This window comes from Osmerus eperlanus, chromosome 16 (genome assembly GCF_963692335.1).
Source record: "Osmerus eperlanus chromosome 16, fOsmEpe2.1, whole genome shotgun sequence".
NCBI classification, from domain to species: Eukaryota; Metazoa; Chordata; class Actinopteri; order Osmeriformes; family Osmeridae; genus Osmerus; species Osmerus eperlanus.
In genome coordinates, this window is record NC_085033.1 from 4,765,000 (window position 1) to 4,785,775 (window position 20,776).

Here is a 20,776-nt window from a genome sequence, read left to right on the forward strand (position 1 = left end):
ATGACCTTAGTCGTACAACCTTCCAACAAGCCCCCTTCCTCTTCCTGTTTGTCATGCTTCCATACTTCTGTCTAATTTTGGTAATTCAGGCTAAGTTTATAGGTGTCTGGCTCAGTCTAGCATTCCTAAAATAAACAGTCCTCTTTCAATAGACAATAGGTTTCTCTCCCCAGCATAAAATGAGCTATTAATAGACATTGGCCAAGTTCAAAATGACTTTTCCACTAATACAAGCAACAGAGCCAATGACAAAGTTTGCGTTTAAAAATAAAAAATGTCATCACATTTGTAATTTGATCAACATTCCAAATGTCACAGATCGTTGGCCAGAGTTGCAGGAGGGTAACGTTGATGCAGGCACCATAAACAGACACAGGGGAATCTAACTGCTGAAAATAACTTCAGTGACACAAGAACACATCAATGACCAGTTTTTACAGTTCAATATTTGGTTGAACCATTTTTCTATTTGAGAACCATTTAATTACTGAATATGACATGCTTGTATTTAAATTATACTTTATATAGTATGTCAAGATATACTCGATAAATGTGCGTGATATGTGTGGTACAGTTTTTAATAAAGAGCCCTCATTTTATGAGCCAGTTTAGGTTTAGGTTTTACAATCCCAGATTGTATTGTGACTTATTATACAGGATTGCTTCAGGTGGAATTTGTATAACAGTATGAAAGAAATGTGAAGAGTTTACTGAAATTGTTACTACAGTTTGACAGTGAACATGAACATCCAATATGTAGTTATATGCACAATATGTGCGATCTTGTATCTGGTTGTTGTGCTGTAATCTTCTGTTTCTATGCCTCTAGTTAGTCACACAGAAGTGCAAGATGCACTCTCACTCTCTCATGTGAATGTATGCCATTCTACACTACTAAACTACTAAGGACTTAACTCATGATTTTCATACCTCCTTTCCAGACAGTTTGTGAAGGTTATGACGTCCCCCTAAGTGTCTGTTGACTCAATACCACTTTACTGGTATTGTGTTCATCCTCCCATGGCCCTCACCCCATTGGACGAGAGATGTGATGTCACATGTGGGGCTATAAAAGGCACAGGGAGACCCTGCTGAACCACACTTGCAGAGCACAGGCTCCACAGCTCACACACCCACACACTCTACAACCACTCTGCAGAGAATTACAGCTACCCGTGAACACCGAGAACAATCCGCTGGATAGCTCATCCTTCATCATGTGCAAAGGACTTGAATGCCTGTCTGTGACTTGTCTGGAGAGGTATGTGTCTATGCTGTACTCTCTGCTGCTGTGACGCTAAACCTGACCCGTTAGTGAAGATGAAGTGTAATCTGTGAACAGCTGCTGGACAAATGTGTGAATATTCCTTTGGCTTTTGTTTGCAGGGCAAAGGTGCTGAAATCTCTCTTTGGGAATTTACTTCATCGGCCAGATCTTAGTATAATGGGACACTCACATAAAAGTGAAAAAACGAGGTAAGTTGTTTCAACCATGCAAGCATTTTAGTCTGTTTAAAACATTGCTCATTGTAACCTAATTAAATAGAGATTACATGTACTGAATAATATCCATATTTCCATGTTTGGATGTACTCACTTTAATTTTCTTGACAGGGTGAACATGGACGAGCCTACAAAATGGAGGGAGTCCTTCGACAACCTACTGTCCAGTCAACGTAAGTACAGCACGATAGAACTGCCTCAGAACCTGCAAGCTGTTCCACTTTTGATGGAGGATCTTGGATGCTAACGTTCCGCTCCTTGTGTTTCAGATGGACAGTGTTCCTTCCGAGCATTCCTGGTGTCAGAGTTCAGTGAGGAGAACCTGGCCTTCTACCTGGCATGTGAGGAGTACAGGGACACCAAAGAGTCCAAGCTCTCAGTCAAGGCCAAGAAGATCTATGACAAGTTCATCTGCTGTGACGCACCCAGAGAGGTACGTAAGCATCAGTGGATGGATACAAAACTGTGTGTAGCGTCGATGACAGAGACAAATGTCTCCTCAGCCACAGATAGAACGAAAGCTGATCTTTTGAGCTAATCTTTGTCTTCCATTTTTCTCTCCTTAGGTAAACCTAGACCATGAGACCAGATCAATCACCAAGACAAACCTGGAGCATCCCACCCCGTCCTGTTTCGATCTGGCCCAGGAAAAGATCTACACCCTGATGGAAAAAGACTGCTACCCTCGCTACCTCAAGTCCCCCAGCTACCTGGAGCTCACCAGGCAGGTCAGGGCCGGCTAAAGGGGCCGCAGGTGAAGGTCTGCATCCACTCACAAGTCAATTGGATATAATGAGGAGTCAGTGGAAGACAGGAGACTCACTGGAGACTCACGCATGGTCCTGCTGCTAGTGTCCTGAGCAGAGAAGATAACGTGCTCTGGCTCACTGAGAAGTGTACACTGTGGCCCGAACTGGAAGATGCATTTCCTACCTACAGTAAAGACATTGATTGAGACTGTGGGGGAATACCTTGCTCAGCAGGATCATGAGGTGTTGATATCTGAAGTCAAGGCTGTATTGTCAGGAGACATAATGAAGAGCTTGATTTTGAGAGAAAAGAGAAGCTCAATGATGAGAGAAAATAGTTTTGCACATTCAGTTAAATGAAAGCGGTTACAGCTTTGTCTTATCTATGTGTATTTATTTCTGTATTTATTTTGCCTGTAATTTATATTTTGTAGGAAAGTGTGATATTTATTGAAAATTATTTTTCTACCTGAAACATTGTGTATGACAATCCATTCATCCATTGAATAAAAAATGAAAAAGGACGGTTTTGAATATTTTATTTCCCAATGAGAACGGTTCTACAGTGGATCATAGGCTACAAGGACGTGTGCGAGGGTGGTTAAACTACCAGAGTTCCCCAGCAAGCTCAGCCTCTCTGAGGTATTTTCCCGGAACACGGCAGAGTGCAGAGGCCCATCTCCATAGAAACTGCTGTCGCCCACTGTACACCTACGTAGGTCTGTTTACCTCCTCACGGTGACACAGCCCAAGAGAGCCGCTCGGAACCTCTGTAACTCACTAAAGCCCCCTCCTCCCCCTCCTCCCCCTCCTCCTCCTCTTCCTCCCCCTTCTTCCCCTCCTCTTCCTCCTCCCCCTCCTCCCCCTCCTCCCCCTCCTTCCCTTCCTCATCCTTTCTCTCCTTCCCCTCCTCCTCCCTCTCCTCCCACGCAGCCACACTACGCGTGGTCAAAAGGAAAGACCCGGTTCATTAATTCAATGCTGACTGGAGAATGTAGGTTGCTGTCTGCGGGTGCCACATCATCCCTCATACACCTGGACCCGGATGTTAGGCAAGATCTCACCTTATACTGTAGGTTGACATTCTGTTCAATACTGTATGTACCCGGGATGTTCTGAATAAAAGTCCACCACCGTGTCCGTTCAGAAAGTACAAGAGACCAGAACTGTTGTTTTCAAGCTGACATAATACCCTGTCAGTCATTTATAATAAAGTTATATTTCATTAGTAGTAGTTAAGTATTCAAGGAATGACTCTTCAGCTTTCAGAAAGAAGAAACTGCAACTTCTGCTTTCTTGCTGTACAACGGCTCTGCAAAAGCCAGGAAGTTTATCACAGGAAACAGCCTCGCTTGCCAAGCCATTCCCCATAGATTCTCTTCTGATTTCACTCACTGTTAGTACCTCCCCTTACAATGTCAAACAAACAACATTCGTCAGAAACGTCGGCCAGTTTTTCCAGGGTAATAGTCACACAATAGAAATTCCTCCAGGCCCCAATTGTCTCCATAGGGATTGATACTGCTGAGGAAAACAATTAAATTTTTAGTGGAAGTAGTTCATCATGAATTTCTACTGCAGACTATTCTTTGGGGGGTTAAAATGGTCTCCATATGCAATTGGATTTTAACTGTGAAGTGAACTTACAGTCATAAGTTAAGAACCATTTTCCTAAAACAATAGGACGTATCTTGGACGTCGTTTTTACTGTGAACCCACCTTCCCCTTCAGATATCTAGAGTAGGTGTTTCTTTAGAAGAGGAGAGGAAGATGTCTGAGTCACTGGCTGGAGAAACAAGGTCTTTCCTGTCTGGACAGATTCATTGTTTCCCGCTTCTGCTGACTGCCCTGAATCATCTTTCCAGACACGTTTTTAAAGGAAATTATATGGTTGCTGAAAACTCTAATGCTTGATGTCAAACTATCATCTTATAAAAAAATTTAGGTAAAATCAAGCGGAATTTTGGCACACAGGTTTAAACTTACATTCTGCTTTCTGGCTTTTTTTTAATAACAGAGTTATATGGACTTCAGACTGATTAAAATGCTGTGTCTCTAATGGGCTGGTAATATTAGAAACAGTATCATTTAGATGCAAATAGGGCTCCTCGTAAAAGGGTACTTGTAGGGTGAATAAGACTAAGAGGCTTGAGAGAGCCTGCACGGGTAGAAATGAGTCATAGAGTTTATATTTGAAACACATGTGGCTCTACTGGTAAGAGGTACTTATGTTTTGGCCATCTCTTAAAAAATACAAAATAAACCTTGAGAGTTAGTGGTGTATAAACAAACTGCAGTTGTCATGGTAACCAGGTTACCAGGGTAGCCATGTATGGAATTGATGACTTGAGTATGACTTGAGTATGGGGGTGTGAGGAAGAAAGAAAGAAAGAAAGAAAGAAAGAAAGAAAGAAAGAAAGAAAAGAAAGAAATGTTGATCAAGTTTTACAATTCTCTTTATATAAACCAGATAAAGAAGGCAACTCACATCCCTTTTTTTCTCACACAATACCAGCAAGATGTAAAGAGGATATACAGTATACAGTATACAGTGTGTATTTCAACAAGACACAAAGCAACACAATTGATTTTACTGGGAGTGGATGATTTTAGTAATTACATTTATCTAGCCAACAATATCTGTAAGAGCACATGCCTATCTAATATAATTGTTATTTATTGAAAAAAACTATCACTGTAATTGTTTGACTGATGTGTACTGTACAATTACAGGCAGGTCTTAGGGAATATGTTAGATGTCTTGACTTACAACCTAACACGTTTTTAAAAGTTACGTTTTCTTTATTGACCATGCAATTAGTTAAACGGCCAAATACAAGCCAGTTACGTATCGCCTTCTAATTCTAGTTCAAACTGTTCAACTTTTCTCTCTTTCCACTTACTTGGCTAGGCACAGAGTACTGTTACAAGGTGTCCAGTTCTTTGTATGGAACTGATTTTAACCATTCAAGCTCAGATGATGTCTAAGATCCTTTCATGAACATTGCTTCTAGCTGTCACTGTGACCTCTCTCTTCTCTAATAACCTGAGAAACTGACGGCTCTTCTCTGCGAGAGGCGAATCGTTACGCATCACTCTAAACAGTGCTCATTGTCAGTTTATATAATCACATGACAGCCCGGCACACCTTTCCTTTTGGGCACATCTTCATGAGCTCAACTCGTATAAAGTACATTGCACTTCATGGTACTTCCTGGCTGCTGTGTTATTGTCTGTCTGGAGGGACCGCCTGTGCTCACGGATGAGTAGGCCTGCTGGGAAATGGGGACCCTCTTTATCTTTGAATGAATCTAACCAGCTAAAATCTTGCTCAGGGTATTTAGTTTCAGCTAGAATGTCAGAGCCCATTTTGTCAGGAACATGTGGCTTTGTCGAGACTGCAACCTGGTAAATAGAAAATCAATCGTTGCTAGCAGAGACAGTTGACATCTAAAGGGGTCAGAGAAAATCGAGAAAGCTAATATTTCAGCGTCATTATTCTTTCTTATGTATTTCTGCAGTGTGATAAGCAAGAATGTGATGCTAATATTAAATACATGTATTGCGTACAAATAAATTGAAAAGAGCACTGTAGTCCCTTTATTTGGTGATAAATATCAAGATAAGTTATGATTTTCATAAATTCAAAACAGGCTCTACCAAATCCATTAAATATGAATATAGTCTCTATCCTCTATACTGGCATGTTACTGCAAAGTGAACATACTGTAAATAAAGTGTGACTGTTTCATTGATAATGACATTGTAGAGGAGTTGTACTGAAGATATCTCCCTAATGAGTCTCTCTCTCCATCAAAGATGGAGTATGAGAGGAAGTCCAGGGGCCTCATGATTCCTCATCTCCTTGGAAACATGGTCAATGATGTTGGAGGTCAGGAATGACTCACATTCTTTAGCTACTCACACTGCGTGATACCTTCCGTGCCAGGTTTCTACAACGGTGAAAACGGTCCTAATGATGTTTCTTCCAAACAACCGTTTGCATTTCTTTTGGGTTTTGTTTTCTAGTTTGGGCTGTTTGTCATTGTTTGTTGTTGTATGCTAATGCTGTAGGACAGGAGAGCTGTGACATCAGATATTACTGACACTGGATATTACTGTGTCAATGTGGATCAACTGGAACGAAACCACATGCTCATAGCTTTTAATTTCTCTGCATGCGCACTGTCTGTTTATTGAGAAGACGAAATATAAGTCGAAGCGACACCAATTCTTCCTAATAATACAAACATGTGAAAGTTCTTGTTGGCCCTAACCGGAGTTGTTGAACAGTTGAGACATCTGTTCATCTCGTGATCCCTGTACAAAGAAAGAAGACCTCTCATACACCCACAATGCAGTGCTTCTCCTTCTGGGCTCCACAGTGGTGGAATGATCTTCCTGTTCAGCTATGCACTTCTCCGTCACGATTATACTTCAAATGAGGTCCAATGATGTTGCACTTAAGATATATATTTTTTGTGGCACTGGACAATGGCACTTTACTACGGTAGCTTTGATAGGAAGGATATCGACTTAATATTTGGTGTCTTTTGTATTTTATCTGACATCTTAGCAGAAAAAAATAAGTCATCTTAAAAAAAAAAAACATTTTTGTAGTTACTACAGTAGCACTATCTACTTAGGAAAGTAACTATTCCATTTCCCACAAAATAATCGGCACATTTCTGTCATTTCTGTCATTGAGTATTTGGGTTCCCAGCTTCTCGACCAAGCAGGATTTCCTCTAGAGTTAAGGTGAACCAACAACCTGGAATGTCTTACAGTCTCTGACTGGAAGTGCTGATACCCATGGGCTAGTCCAGGTCTTTGGTGACAGATGAGTGCAACATCATTTGTAGATTATTTTCTTTGCTGTGAAGGAATAGATGATGGATTATGTGGTACTGTCCCTTGTGTGTCTTACTATGTCTGCTTTTGACTTTCATATGCTCTTTGGATGTTCTTTAGCCAAGTCCCTCTTGAAAAAAAGACTGTAGGCTATCTGTATCTCTGCAGTTGCTTTCCTTGTTAAATTAAATACAAGTAAATAAAATAAATAAATTAATAAAAGCACTTGTAAAAACGAACTAGCTGGAGACCAACGCATTTGACAAATTATGTATTTGTTTCAAGTTGTCATTCACCATGTGTAACTGATGAACTTAGGCTATACCAGAAGCTTTTCAGTTTCTTTGCATTTCGAAATAAAAATACTTGGTTGCTCTGACGGTTGTCCTTTAGAGCTTTAGTGCCATCTTCTGGATCCTGAAAGAAAGTGATCATAAAAGTACAGTCATACAAGACATGTATGAAACATCATTGTATTGCCTTTAAAAGCATGTTTGCAATTGCCACAAGCAAGTCTTCAACCCGAAAAGAGCTTCATGGAACATTACTTCAGCCAGTTAAAATATTCTGAGTAGGTCTGTAGACTTCAAGAGACTACATTCATAAACGGTTTCTCCATGTGCTGAACTTTAATTTAATTTAATTCATATTGACGTTGGTACACCTACTCGATTCGACCTTGGGCGGATCTTATGGAGACAACACGTCACGGTGAGCGTCACCAGTCAGGACCATGGACAGCGAAGTTCCACTCTCCTCAACCCATTGTTTCTCTGTATGCACCGTATCTACCTCTCTGACTAAGCAACCTGCTCCAGTGTTCCATGACTAAAGTATTCTTTCTTCTTTTATTTTTCTTTCTTAGATCAATATACTGGCTCACAAATGCTCAGATTAAACTTGCATCCTTTAGCCTGACAGTGGGTTGAGCTGCTGGTCTAGTCTGACAATCGCCACTAGATGTCGTACAATCCTCATCTCATGCGGCATCAGTTAGTGTAGATGCATTGATTGAGCTGTAGCTCAATAACAGGAATCTTATTATTCGTTATTCACACAGCTTCAACAAATCTAAAACGCCCCCGGCGTAATTCTACAGTAGCGGCATGCCCGAACCTTGTAGGCTACAGCTTCTTCCTGTCAATGGTAGCCTAACAGTAATCGACAAATAATTGGCTTTATATCCGTGCGTCGTCAAAATCACTGCACGGATTTGATTATTTAAACAGTCCTGAACGAAACTGTCAGCCTAAGTGGCGTTAAAATAAATCGTTAATCAATCAATTTGCCACGACCATAAACTCAACCCGAATGACCTCCGAAGATTTCCGACTGTCCAATCAAAACACAGGGGTGTTCAGCAAGATGCGCGTTTTTGCGGTCCGCTGGTAGGACTGCCATAAAGCAACATCAAGGCAACTCATCTATCGATAGGGCGATGCCAGGGATAACAAAGTATAATTTAGTGGATGATGCCCAGGATTTAAGGATCCCCATGCACAACGAAGAAGTATTTCAGCATGGGGTTTGCTTCGAGGCAAAGGTGAGCGCATTTGTCGATAATGCGGAGGAGTTTCCCAGATATGAAAGCAAAGATGCATGCTTTAATTTAAAAATGTGTAATGACACAGAATCATAATCTGGAATGCTCACATTTCAACTGGACCTGTGACCGTGTTACTCTAAATTGGACACTGGTCAGAAAAATAACATTAGGCTACTGTTTGTGTTGCTTGTCCGCATGTTTGATTCCATTGATCAATTTCTTCGGGTGTATAGTAATTGGTATTTATTCGTATGCATTTAGGATTTCACACTCGGATAATTGGGTTGTACATCTTCTAACTTTTATCTTAAAATTGCAGTACATCGGCAGTTTGGAGGTGTCACGGCCGAACAGCCGAATGGAGATAGTGGCTGCAATGAGGAGAATTCGGGTGAGGCACTTTTCAAACACTTCAAGCGGTTTAACCTCGGTCAGGAATATGTTAACAGATTTTGTTTGTAAAAAGTAATCGCGGTTCCAGGTAATGTTACTACCGTGGAAAACTCAAATCACAGGACCCCAGTAAGTAATGCAAACACGGTACTTGCCAAAGTGAGGGTATAGGCTATGTATGTATACTGTAGCTGGATCCAACAACATTCAAGCTTTTGTCTCTGATCTCTGATTCCTGGGCTTTGTGACTTGGCATCAGATACAGAATGGCAATGATCTGGATCTGTAACCACAGTCCTGAGTCCTCACACTGTGGATCAGGGTCTGGTTGGTATTAAAGGACAGCCTTGCAGTGATCCTAGTATTACAGTATGAGAGAGGATTTAGCTGCATCGTCAGATGGAGGAGCCAAATGCTTCATCTAATCTACGAATGCATTAGTGCCATGCAGGGGTCAGCCACATCTTCAATGACACAGAGAAAAGAGGCACGAGCTCCATGGAGAGAGATCCCTCTGGGATCCCCCAATGACATTGGCCCAACAAGTGTCCTGTTGGTGCCGGCTCTACCTGAGCTGCCACTGCAATGACAGGGACAGCAGCATGTTAGTTTGTTTAGTTCTAAAAGGATCTACTATGGTCCAATATGCATCACAGAACAGCAGGCATCAGATGAAGGAAATGTGATAGCTTCCACTACACACAGCAGCAATCCATGCATATGTTTATTGGAGGAGTGTACTGCAGGCTTTAAATGTGGGGGCGGAGTTATACCACCACTCATAGACATATGGAAAATGCCCCCTGGATGGTTCACCTTGTTTAGTGCTGTCATGAGGGGCACAGTAGATGGATGGTTTAGTGTTGTCCCAGTGACCTCGGGCTTCACGGTGGGGGTCTCAGAAGAGATGCCTGAGTCACTCCCACAAACCCGAAGATGGATGGGTCAGTTAACCAAGTGGGACGAACAGTAGAAGGTATCGAGATGTGAGGTCCATTTTCGTCTAACTCTGTTTCTCTGGGCTGTCATGTGAAACATCAGTGGAGAGGAATGGGTGCGGAGAGGAATGCCACTCGCACAGGACAGTTTCTCGCTATGAATAAGTGTTTTGGGGGATTTGACAGAACAGAGAGCAAGTCAATATTTCTCACAGCAGGGGAAGAGAGGGACAGAGGGAAGAGACTTCAAGCCTGCCACATCAGAGATTTCTAGTCCCTTTAGTCAGAGGAGAAACATATAAGATACAAGTTCACGTTTGATCAATTAAACATCAAACTATCAATCAAAGGATGTTTGTATTTGAAAATAATTGTCAGATAATTCGGGATCTTTGACTTGCGCAGCATCTAAAACCGAAAAGACCATGTGTGTTCTAATGCTCTAGCAGTGTTTACTAAGTTCCGATACTCATCAAGGGGAAGAATTAAAGCGTTACACCACTGAGTCCCCTCATATCTACCCCATCCTGGGGAGCAAGTGAAAGTATTTGCTGTTGGAGACTTAAAGCACCTAATATCAACTCAGCCCTGGAGAACTTCATGTTTACTCCAGTTACAATTTATGTTCAGCAGCAGAAGATGTATCTTACTGACAGCAACACTGATGCCACGTCTCTCTGTGATCCCGTTTGCCAGTTGGTTTCATGTTTGGAACTACCCCTCTGTTTACTCACTGGGGTGTGACATGCATCATATCTGGGTTAGTCTGTCCTCCAGCTTCATGTAAAAGTCCCTTTGAATCTTGTTCATAGTATGAGTTCAAACTGAAGAACATCAAGAAGAAGAAGGTCAACATCATTGTTTCTGCTGACTGTGTTCGGGTGATTTTGCGGAAAAAGAAGAAGGTGAGTTTGTCTACATATATTTTTTTGGGAGGTTTGGCAGTGAGCAGCCCCCATTTCCTATCGTACAGTTATGATTTGCAACCATGACAAGGGACTAAGTTTAGACTGATAGAAAACTGTCAAGAGAAGCAGGACCAAAATGTACCTGGATTTGTAATCGATCCAAATGGGAAAGAGAATTAAGCTTGAAACCAGAAACTATTTATTACAATTTTCCCCAAGAAAGGGATAGAGTATAATGTTTTCATTTGACTCTTGCAATGCCGTCTTTGCATTGTATTGTAGAGGAAAGAGTGGTCTTGGGATGACAGCACAGTCGTGGTGGCACAGGACCCCATCTACAGGTACAGTACAGAACCGAACACTGACCACACAGGAACCATTTTGATGCACTGCATCATGGGAGTCTTTCACAACTGATGTCATCCATGTTACTTCCCAGGTGTAAAAATCTTGACAATTCAATATTACTTATGGATGGTAGATCCATACATGAAATGCTTAACAGGTTATTTGTAATGCCTTTCATACAGGATATTCTATGTCTCACATGATGCTCAGGACTTGAAGATTTTCAGTTACATTGCGAGAGATGGGAAGAGCAACAATTTCCATTGTAATGTTTTCAAATCCAAGAGAAAGGTATGTTGACTGATCTCAATACGGTGCCGTCAAATTACATGGTTGTATCACGTCTATTTCATCCACTTCCTTGCATTCTGTCATGCACATTTTGTATTCGAGAGAAGCAAGCAACTGATTAAACAATAAAAAACTCCCAACTGGATTTTACAGACCCCTCTCTCCTTACCAAATATGAAAGGCATGCGTCTCCCCCATAACTGCATATCAAGCAGAGATAATTTGTCGTATGACAAAGACATAGCAACCAGAGAGGTTGACTCCCATTGCTTCTCCATGGATACCAGACAGCTAGAGACTGAGCGAAGCTGAATACTAATGAGGACGGCGAGAAGACTGAGGAACTCCTCGCTTCATAATGACATTTACACCAGGACCAGCCATCCTTATCCCAACACACACACAGGCTGTGGGCCACGGGGAGTGTCCCCAGGCTTCAGAGCCTTATCTCGGGCCTCCAGATCCAGAACGCGGGCCCCTATGGTGGGGTGGGCGATGGGGGGAGGGGCGGAGAGATGGTCCAGCCAGATGAAAGCCGTGGATCAATGTGCAATGTGGCGACCTCCCCCCAGATATGCACAGGGCTCTTCATGTCCTCCAGGGGGGCTGTAGAGGAGAGGAGACAGCCAATTACAGTAAGGCTGAATGATTCACTCCTGCACGGGCCATATCTAGAATATGTCCAGTATTTATGTTTTTCATTTGAAATGGAAGCATTGGAAATATGCCCGAGGGCTTCATTATGAGGGCATTGTAAATACATGTCACTGTTCTTAGTTTTCTTCTACTACAACACATTGGCACACTCACTGTCCTGGATTTTTCAATGACTGGCTGGAGGCAGTTAGCCTTCCTCATACCTCCGGGATCTGATTTAGAAGTAGGGAAGGTGGTTTAGAAGCCTAGAATACTAGCCACCCATTAGCAGGATGGAACACAGCAGTAATCCACCTTCAGGCCCTAACTTGGTGTGGCCATGAGGCCAAGGTCAGCACAAATACCTTGGAAATATTGAATTGTAGTGGATTTACGAGGGGGCGAGCAGTAACGTCTTTAGAGGAGAGAACAGTTCTGGAATAGACCGATCCATCACAACGACAGCCATGTTTCTACTGAAGGTGGGCAAGGGTGAGATGCTGGGAACACTCTTTTGTGCACCAGGCAATCCTGAAAAAAAGATGGGGTGGAGTGTGTGTGTGTGTGTGTGTGTGTGTGTGTGTGTGTGTGTGTGTGTGTGTGTGGAGGGGGGTGGGGTGGGGTTTTCAATCCTGAAAAAAAGATGGAAAATAAAAATGGTGGTGGATATTCTAGCAAATATTATCATTGGTGAGGGGGTTGCTTAAAATGGTTCTATTGTCTCCTCTGATTGGTATGTTATGGTACATGTATCTGTCTTTCTTTGTTCCAGTGTCTTCTTTGTGATAAATGGAAACACTGTGACACAAGACACATCTCTGACTTGTCTGACATCATGATCATCAAGCATCATAAATCAGTCCATCAATACTGTGCCATTGAAAGCCTTTCCCGTTTCTTCTGTCCTCTCTCTACCCCTCCCATCCCTCTTCCTCTTCACTGCTCTCCCTACACCCATTCCTCCATGTCTCCCCGGACCCCCGAACCCTGAACCACTCCTCCTCTCATTGATCCTTCCTAAACACACCCACACTGTTGTTCCTCTTTCTTCCCTCCCCACACTTCTCTCTGACTCTCCTCTGTCTCCCCCCCCCCGCCCCCCCCCCCCCCCCCCGCCCCCCCCCGCCCCCCCCCCCCCCCCCGCCAGTCCCAGGCTATGCGGATCGTGCGCACGGTGGGCCAGGCCTTTGACGTGTGTCATCAGCTCACTCTGCAGCAGAGTTCTGAGGACCAGGAAGATGCCAGCGGGATCACAGAGGGGACTGATGCCCTGCCAGGTGACTCACACACACACACACACTCAAATGCATGCACACAGACACGCACGTGCCCACACACCCACACGTGTGTGTGCGTACACACTCCCGCACCCCCACACACGTGCGCACACACTCACAGACACACAGATCATCTTATTACCAACCGCTGATTGTTGACACAGCATGACATTCTGGCGTGGTAAATCGGTTTGACTGTGTCTTCCTATCAAGAGAGAAAAGGTGGCATGGCGGCAGTGTGCGCTGCATCAAGTTCTGATGCAGCTACTGCCCTTTATCTCGGAATATATGTTGTGTATGTTTGTGAAAGTAGAGAGAGAAATAGATATGGTATTGTTTAATATACATGACAGACAATATCATTGTAGAATATACATAATCAATATACACTCTCTCCCTCTCTCAGCTAAGAAGCACTTGGCGCTGTCAGAGGAGACTGACCTTGAGGCGTCCACAGAGGAGAGTATTGACTGTATGTTGTCTGACCTGGACAAGTCCAAGACGGAAGAAGTGTGCAGTAAAGAGGCGAAGGTACAATATGCCTGTTTCTCACCTGCACCAACTTGTCAGAGACATAATGTGCCAAGAGCAACAATGAAACATGACCATAGGAAAACCAAAATCACTTATCAGATGATATTTTACACTGAATCTAATTTGTGTACTCCTTTTTTACAAGAACTGTCACAAAGGGCTTTACAGTAGCCAACAGATCACACAGAAAATTGACCTAAACCCTCAGAGAAGACCAAACATCTGGTTTAGTAGTGCATTGAGGGTTATTTCACTTGCTTAGTGAAGCAGTGTAAAAATGTATCATTTAATAATTTAAATGATGATAAATTATTTAATAATTTATGATATATCGTATACCCCCCCCCCACACACACACACACAACCATAAACAAACCATAAACCAACAATTGTGCCTTTCAAAAACATGACAGGACACACATATAGAGCTTTATATTGAGGGGGTTCTTTGTGAAGAAGCTCTGTGATGTTCAGCAGACTCTGCTGGTACCAGTAAGAAGCGTTTAGTTAAGATGCCGTTTGCCGAGAAATGTTTTATGGGCCTGTTAAATATTGATGTTTCTGTGTAGATTATTTATGAAAACACAGCCTGGTTCTCTAGTGCGCTGCTAGAATGCTTGTCAGACAAGCCCTGCTCTGCTTGTCATAAATGCTGCTGTGTTTTTTGAAAAATGTGATTCTTCTTTGGTAAAACATAGCTAATCCAGTACAGAATTGTTGTAGGTTTGCTCTGATTTGGGCTCTACAGATTCAAATAATATTTCCCTTAAAATATGGCTTTGTTTGATTTTCTCAATATTTGGAATCCTGTGGTCATGCGTTCAGTGTGTCAGTGGTGTTGCTGTGTGTCTTATCTCAAGGCGTTCTCCTACAGTATTTAGAGCCAAGCAGGGTGCACAGGTCTGTGCTAGATAGTGCTGCTGACACGATCGAATCTAATCCGATCCGTTATCTCCCACCTGGGAACCAACCACACTGACGATCAGGACAGATAGGATCTTTTCTGGAACATGCTGAGCACACAGCTCTCCAAGACCCCCATAATTACTGCGAGACTCTGCCATCTAATAGCAGCCTGTCTCCGTTCGGTCTATCAGTTCTATTTATAGGCTCCATTGATTGAGTCTGTGGTCGAGGGCTCTCTGTCCTGGTCTACGCCTCTGTCCTGCCTGCCTGCTTGACCTGTATGGGGTTGAAGGGAACGGTTTGGTGTATGTGTCTCTGGTACTGCAACGGTGGAGCTCTCCATGGTGCTATTTGACGTCAACGCGGGACTTGCCCAGATAACAACCATTGCAGTATTACAGTTTGCTTTTAGTGCCATGTTTTCACATTCCCCCCCCCCCCCCCTTTATAAATATATGTCTTCTCAGTAAATACAAACTGTGAATCTGGTTCTCAGTGACCTGTTCTTGGCCCCCCTCACCACAGGACTCCACGGAGCCAGCCTTGCTCCTGAGCTCCCCCGGGCTGGGGCGTCCCGCGGCGGGCCTGCTGGCGGTGGACTCGCCCCACTCCACGGAGCACCAGGTGCAGCTCCTCCAGAGGCAGCTGCAGCAGCAGGAGCAGCAGGCGCAGGCTGCCTTGGCCCAGGTAACCGGAGCCGCCCTGGCCGCTCCGCGAGCCGGGGTTTACTCACACGGTGTCGTCACCAGCTGTGTGTGTGTGTGTGTGTGTGTGTGTGGGGGGGGGGGGGGGGCGAACTTCTACGGGAGTGGGGACGTCGCTTTGGGGTGGAGTGTGTGTGTGTGTGTGTGTGTGTGTGTGTGGAGGGTGGGCGGCTGTTGCTTGACCCCAGCAGACAGCGGGGGGTTGATTGACAGGGCTGACTTCCACGGGGGAGGCGTCTGCCTCCGCTGCACGGGCTCAGAGATGCTAATCAAAGCCTTTCAGGAGTCAGGTAGGCGGGCGTCACCCCGGGCTGATCCGTCCACAGGTGTCCCTGTGTTCTCGGCATCAACTTCCAATGATGCGTCGGTTCTGACGAAGGATTGTGTGTTTGAAAGAGTCGGAGGAGAGGCACTTCAGCTTTGATCATGCGTGTGTGTGATGGCGGTGATGTGTTTTTTTTCTCTTCCTAATCTGTGTTTGCGTGGGTGCTTGCATCTGTTCCTGCATGTGTTGTGTGTGTGTGTATGTGTGTGTGAGCGTGGGTGTGCTTGCGTGTGTGTGTGTGTGTGTGTGTGTATTTGCCTGTGTGTTTATGCTTGTGATTGTGTGTGTGCCTGTGTGTGCTGCAGCAGGTGCGTGTGTCTGCTGCAGGAGCCGCTCCGGGACGGGGCGGGCCTGGGCGCCCAGGCCCGCGTGGAGCGGCTCCTGCAGCAGAACACAGACCTGCTGCAGCACATCTCCCTGCTGGTCCACCAGATCCAGGAGCTGGAGCTCAAAGCATCCGGGGGAATCAACTCCAGTCAGTGAATGTTTCTCTTGTTCTCTCTCTCTCTCTCTCTCTCTCTCTCTCTCTCTCTCTCTCTCTCTCTCTCTCTCTCTCTCTCTCTCTCTCTCTCTCTCTCTCTCTCTCTCTCTCTCTCGCTCTGTCTTCCCCCTCTTTTCTTTCTCTTTCTCACTGTCTGTCCGCACATTCTCTTTTGTACTCCCTTTATTCTAGTCTTTCTTATCGTCCTATCTCTGATCTCTCTTCGTACACGCTCCCTCCTCCTCTGTCTCGGTGACGTCCGTTTCTTATTATCCGTCTCTCTCTCCCTCCTCCTCCCTTCCTCATCCCTCCCTCCTCTCCGGTGTTGAAACGTATTAATTTTCCTGTCAAAAACCTTCCAACGGCTCATAGAATTCAGCCCGGCTCAGCTCTCCTGCTGCTGCGAGACGCCCTCTCTCTTCCACCATACGGTTATGAATTATCAAACACTGACTGTGTAGCTCAGCAAGCATGTCCTCGGCCTGTCATCCTGCCCTCCTCCCCTCGCTCCCTCGACCCCCCTCCGTCTGCATCCACCGCTGTCTGTTTCCATAATTTGCGATTCACCCGCTTTCTTTCAATCTTTCTTTTCCTTCTTTTCCTGTTCCTGATCTTTCATCCTTTCTCTGTGTCTTTCTTTCCTTCTCCTACTCAGTGGGCTCTCAAGACAGTCTGTTGGAGATCACCTTCCGTGCTAAGCCCCCCAGTGTGCCTCGTGCCCCCCCCATCCCACCTCCCCGGACCAAGGTCTGCTCCGCCCTCAGGCCCAGATCAGTAATGGCCCCTGGTCCTCCACTCTGCCAGGGCCCTCCACCCCAGGGACCAGGGGCCCAGACATCTGGCCCTCTGGGCCCTGGCGGCAGCGTGGTCAGGCTGGAATGTTTCCGCTTCCCCTGCGCCTCGAGAACCAGGACCAGGGGAGACTCCCAGTGACGGCGGCCCAGACGAGGGCTCTCCGCTCGGGGAGCAGATCCTCGGCGCCCTGGAGCTGCTGCGGTTCCGGGAGTCGGGGATCGGCTCGGAGTACGAGTCCAACACGGACGAGAGCGACGACAGGGACAGCTGGGGACAGGGTGAGGGGGCGGTGCCAGAGGGGGCGGGGCCAGAGGGAGCAGATCGTCTCTTCAACGTGCTGAACGCAGAGATCCCGGCAGACTCATTAGACGACGACATGGCTGTGTAGCGCTGCCACACACACACACACAAACACACACACATCTTTTGCCCTCCTTCCTCCAGACCTGAACCCCTGTCCTGAACATGAACACTGTTTACCCGCCTCGCCTACATCTATGCTGTCCTTCATGTCAATATTTCTGTCAACTCTATGTCTACACGTGTCCATGTATTTTTGTTTTCAACAAACCTATGCTACAGTGTGTTGTGTAAATATAGTATTCGCCTGTGTATTATGGGATTTCGTGTATATGTATGTATGTCTATTTTACACTTTCATTTTCTTTTGTAAACCTGGTCTGTGACCTCCTGTGTTGACATTCTCCAGGACCTATTGCTGTATGCTTTCTGTCACCATTGGAGCATAGTGACAGACCCCCAGCATGTGCACCCACCCCCTCTGTTAACACCGATGGACTTTGACTCAAACTCAGAGAACAGGTAGAAAGTCCCCGCCAAACCTGTATGGTGATGCTTACAAATTTATGTTGAATGGCAAATGGGGAAGAAAAGTAATTAGTATAATTTATTTTACTTCATTAGATTTTGTGAGGGTCAGTGGCCTGAAGCCTGTTAAGCATGCGTCTCACCATGATTCATTCCTCTTCCCCAGAAGAGAAAGGTTTTTAATGTCCCCTGCCTTTGCTTTGATGAGGCATCCCTTTGTGTCCAGCCAGCTGCATTCCCATATCCTGAGTTCTGGCTGCTGGACACTGTGTTCAGGGCTGATGTACAGAATACCTCACTGTGGCTTCAGGTAGCTCTGCTCTGCTTTCGTCTGCTTTTATTCTTCTCCAGTTTGCTTTATTCTGCTCTATTCTGCTTTACTCTGCTCTATTCTGCTCTATTGTGCTCTACTCTACTGTACTATGCGCTAATCGGCTCTTTTATGCTCTGCTGTGCTTCTCTCCCAGTCCAGGGTCACAGCTGTACAGCAGCAGCAGTCTTTGACACTGTTCCAGCATTCTGACTCACTGTATTGGGGACAGGTCTTTAAGCACTCTCCAAATCAATAAATCTCCTCCGTCCCTCTCCCTCTTGTTCTTTACAGGCCTTTCTCTCTTCTCTCTCTCTCCCTCTCTCTCTTCTCTCTCTCTCTTTCTCTCTCTCTCTTTTCTCTTCCTCTCTCTGTCATGCACCTTTTCTTCTTGGCCACTCTGTAGTGCACACTTCTCCTTCTTTCTGTCTCTCTTCTTTCTTTCATCTCTCTCTCTCTCTCTCTCTCTCTCTCTCTCTCTCTCTCTCTCTCTCTCCTCTCTCTCTCTCTCTCTCTCTCTCTCTCTCTCTCTCCATCCAGTTGGTTTTCAAGGTTGTGACTATGAAGTGAGCTGAGAGTGGAAATGCACTTAGTTGGATGTGTTCCCTTGCTGAATTAAACAGCCTTTCCTAAATGCCATGCGTGTGCCAGTGCTGTCCTCTCTTTTGAAATGTACTCTGTACTGAAATATCCCTGAACTGAAATATGTCACCATCGCATTAACTGTTGTCTCTCCACTGCATACAAGTTCCTACCAGTGTTACAGACTGACATTTTCAAAATGTCCCCTGGGGTATTTATAGCGGTTTGCTAAGTGGACTGGGTTTTGAAAGCCCTTTTTCTTCAAGCTTCAGGCTTCCCTATGGTAGGTGGAGAGGTGCAGTGGGCTAGCACCCTCCAGGAGTCTATTAGGCTCATGGTGACAACTGTCACCTCGATGGCCCGTCTGTAGTCCCTGATTGGCTAACTAGGCACCAAAGGAAGATGCACATCCTCTGTGTTGAACACCCTCTCCTGAGGAGCTTTGAGTCTGACATGACCAGGCAGCCCTAAGGCCACTGGCTCTGCATTCATTAAGAGGAGACTACAGCTCTGCAATAGCTCTTGATATTAGCTTAAGGCGAAGGTAAATTCACTGTATGTAAAGACAGCAACCTCTATCCCAGCAGGTGTTTGTGATTTTGTAATTGATGCTAATCACATGCATGGGATCCACCTGTGAGACGTAGCAAAGTGCTCATGTATTATTTGTTGCTCAAGCGGTGACTGCATTAGAGCTATATATTTATATAATCTTCAATATATCAATTCAGAGCAAATCTCACATCGTTCTTTCGGGCTACTTTGGGGACATCTTCAAGCACTCTGCAAATTGTTAAATTGCGCGTCTTTTCAAACTACTGTCAACCTTGTAATTTTCTCTCGCTTTCACGACTCAACCTGGGATCCAGGATGACTCATTATTCAGTTTGACTTTCCTCTCAATTTGTTTTGCTTCAAAGGCCAGGAGATATTGCCGTCATATACTTTACTGCCCCCTCATGGTCAAGCTCAGGTATGACAACACAACAACACTGCCTGGGCTCAACCTCAACAGTTTCACTCAGCTTCCTTCCATGGTTCTTTCCTAACCACGGTGCATGATTAAATCCGGTATTTTATTTCCTATCACTGTAAGAAGGAAGCTATTTTAACATGTTGAGACCTGGTTTGACAACAAACCCTTGGTGTGTTATTGGCTTTTTGTTGTGAATAAAGTGTCAGCACTGAACAAATAATCCAGTCATGCAAGGAGCATCTGCATCTGCCCAGACCTATTCCTTACTTTAATCGATAATTTTTTTGGTCTTCATCCTGTAAGTCTATAAAGCTCATTACTTTGACGGTAATTAGCAGGTTATCCACAGCAGGAATGTCAACTCTTGTCCTTTTTCAGTGGCAGTTGGCCGCCCAACAGAGACTGCTACTACAAACTGCCCTTAGGGGCCATAATTGAAACCTTCTGTGGATCAGGTGGAATGCTGGGGCTTTTGGCATCACCCCAAGATTCTCAAAGTGTGTTATTTTCTTTTTTTTCATTTCTCTTTCCTGTCAGAAGTTCTTACATCAGCTCTTTCCTCCTTCTCTCTCTCTCGCACTCTCTCTCACACCCACTCACTCTCTCTCTCTCTCTTCTCTCCTTTCTGAGAAAGTCCTTCCCAGGAAGAGGTCAGAGAGTTGGTACAGTGTTGCACAAAGATGTGGAGTACTCCCCAAGACACATTAATTTGAAGAAGGAGAGACGTTTAAAAAGTAAGTTATGTCAGTTTGTCCTGTCCTTAACTTGATTTTAACCGCTAATTTCAAAGTCAAGTGACAACATATTTAGAGTTGTTGACAGGGTGTCGGTGGGTAGCTATTAGATGACTGATGACAGCAGAAAAAGTCCTGATGAATCTTCACCTCCCTGGCCT

At 44.7% G+C, this 20,776-nt stretch overlaps 1 protein-coding gene, 1 long non-coding RNA gene and 1 pseudogene across 2 annotated transcripts; all 3 read left to right on the forward strand.

Moving 5' to 3' along the window:
- The first annotated feature begins 1,114 nt into the window (after positions 1 to 1,114).
- rgs5b (regulator of G protein signaling 5b) lies at positions 1,115 to 2,776 on the forward strand. The gene is made up of 5 exons (XM_062481153.1): positions 1,115 to 1,261; positions 1,387 to 1,476; positions 1,615 to 1,676; positions 1,773 to 1,936; positions 2,070 to 2,776. Exons 1-5 carry the CDS (start codon positions 1,218 to 1,220, stop codon positions 2,244 to 2,246), a joined length of 537 nt encoding a protein of 178 aa, XP_062337137.1. The 5' UTR covers positions 1,115 to 1,217; the 3' UTR covers positions 2,247 to 2,776.
- Positions 2,777 to 8,473: 5,697 nt separating this feature from the next.
- Positions 8,474 to 18,813, forward strand: LOC134036935 (carboxyl-terminal PDZ ligand of neuronal nitric oxide synthase protein-like; annotated as a pseudogene).
- On the forward strand, positions 18,814 to 20,606 carry LOC134036936 (uncharacterized). Its single transcript, XR_009932469.1, has 3 exons — positions 18,814 to 19,878; positions 20,260 to 20,378; positions 20,516 to 20,606. It is a non-coding gene; the product is annotated as an uncharacterized LOC134036936 (long non-coding RNA).
- The last annotated feature ends 170 nt before the right edge of the window (positions 20,607 to 20,776 follow it).

What these genes read in the sequence shown, in the direction of transcription:
- rgs5b (XM_062481153.1), top strand. Translation starts at nt 1,218, where the DNA reads ATGTGCAAAGGACTTGAATGCCTGTCTGTGACTTGTCTGGAGAG. An exon ending in TCTGTGACTTGTCTGGAGAG is followed by an intron (nt 1,262 to 1,386) that starts GTATGTGTCTAT and finishes TTTTGTTTGCAG; the next exon opens with GGCAAAGGTGCTGAAATCTC. An exon ending in CAACCTACTGTCCAGTCAAC is followed by an intron (nt 1,677 to 1,772) that starts GTAAGTACAGCA and finishes CTTGTGTTTCAG; the next exon opens with ATGGACAGTGTTCCTTCCGA.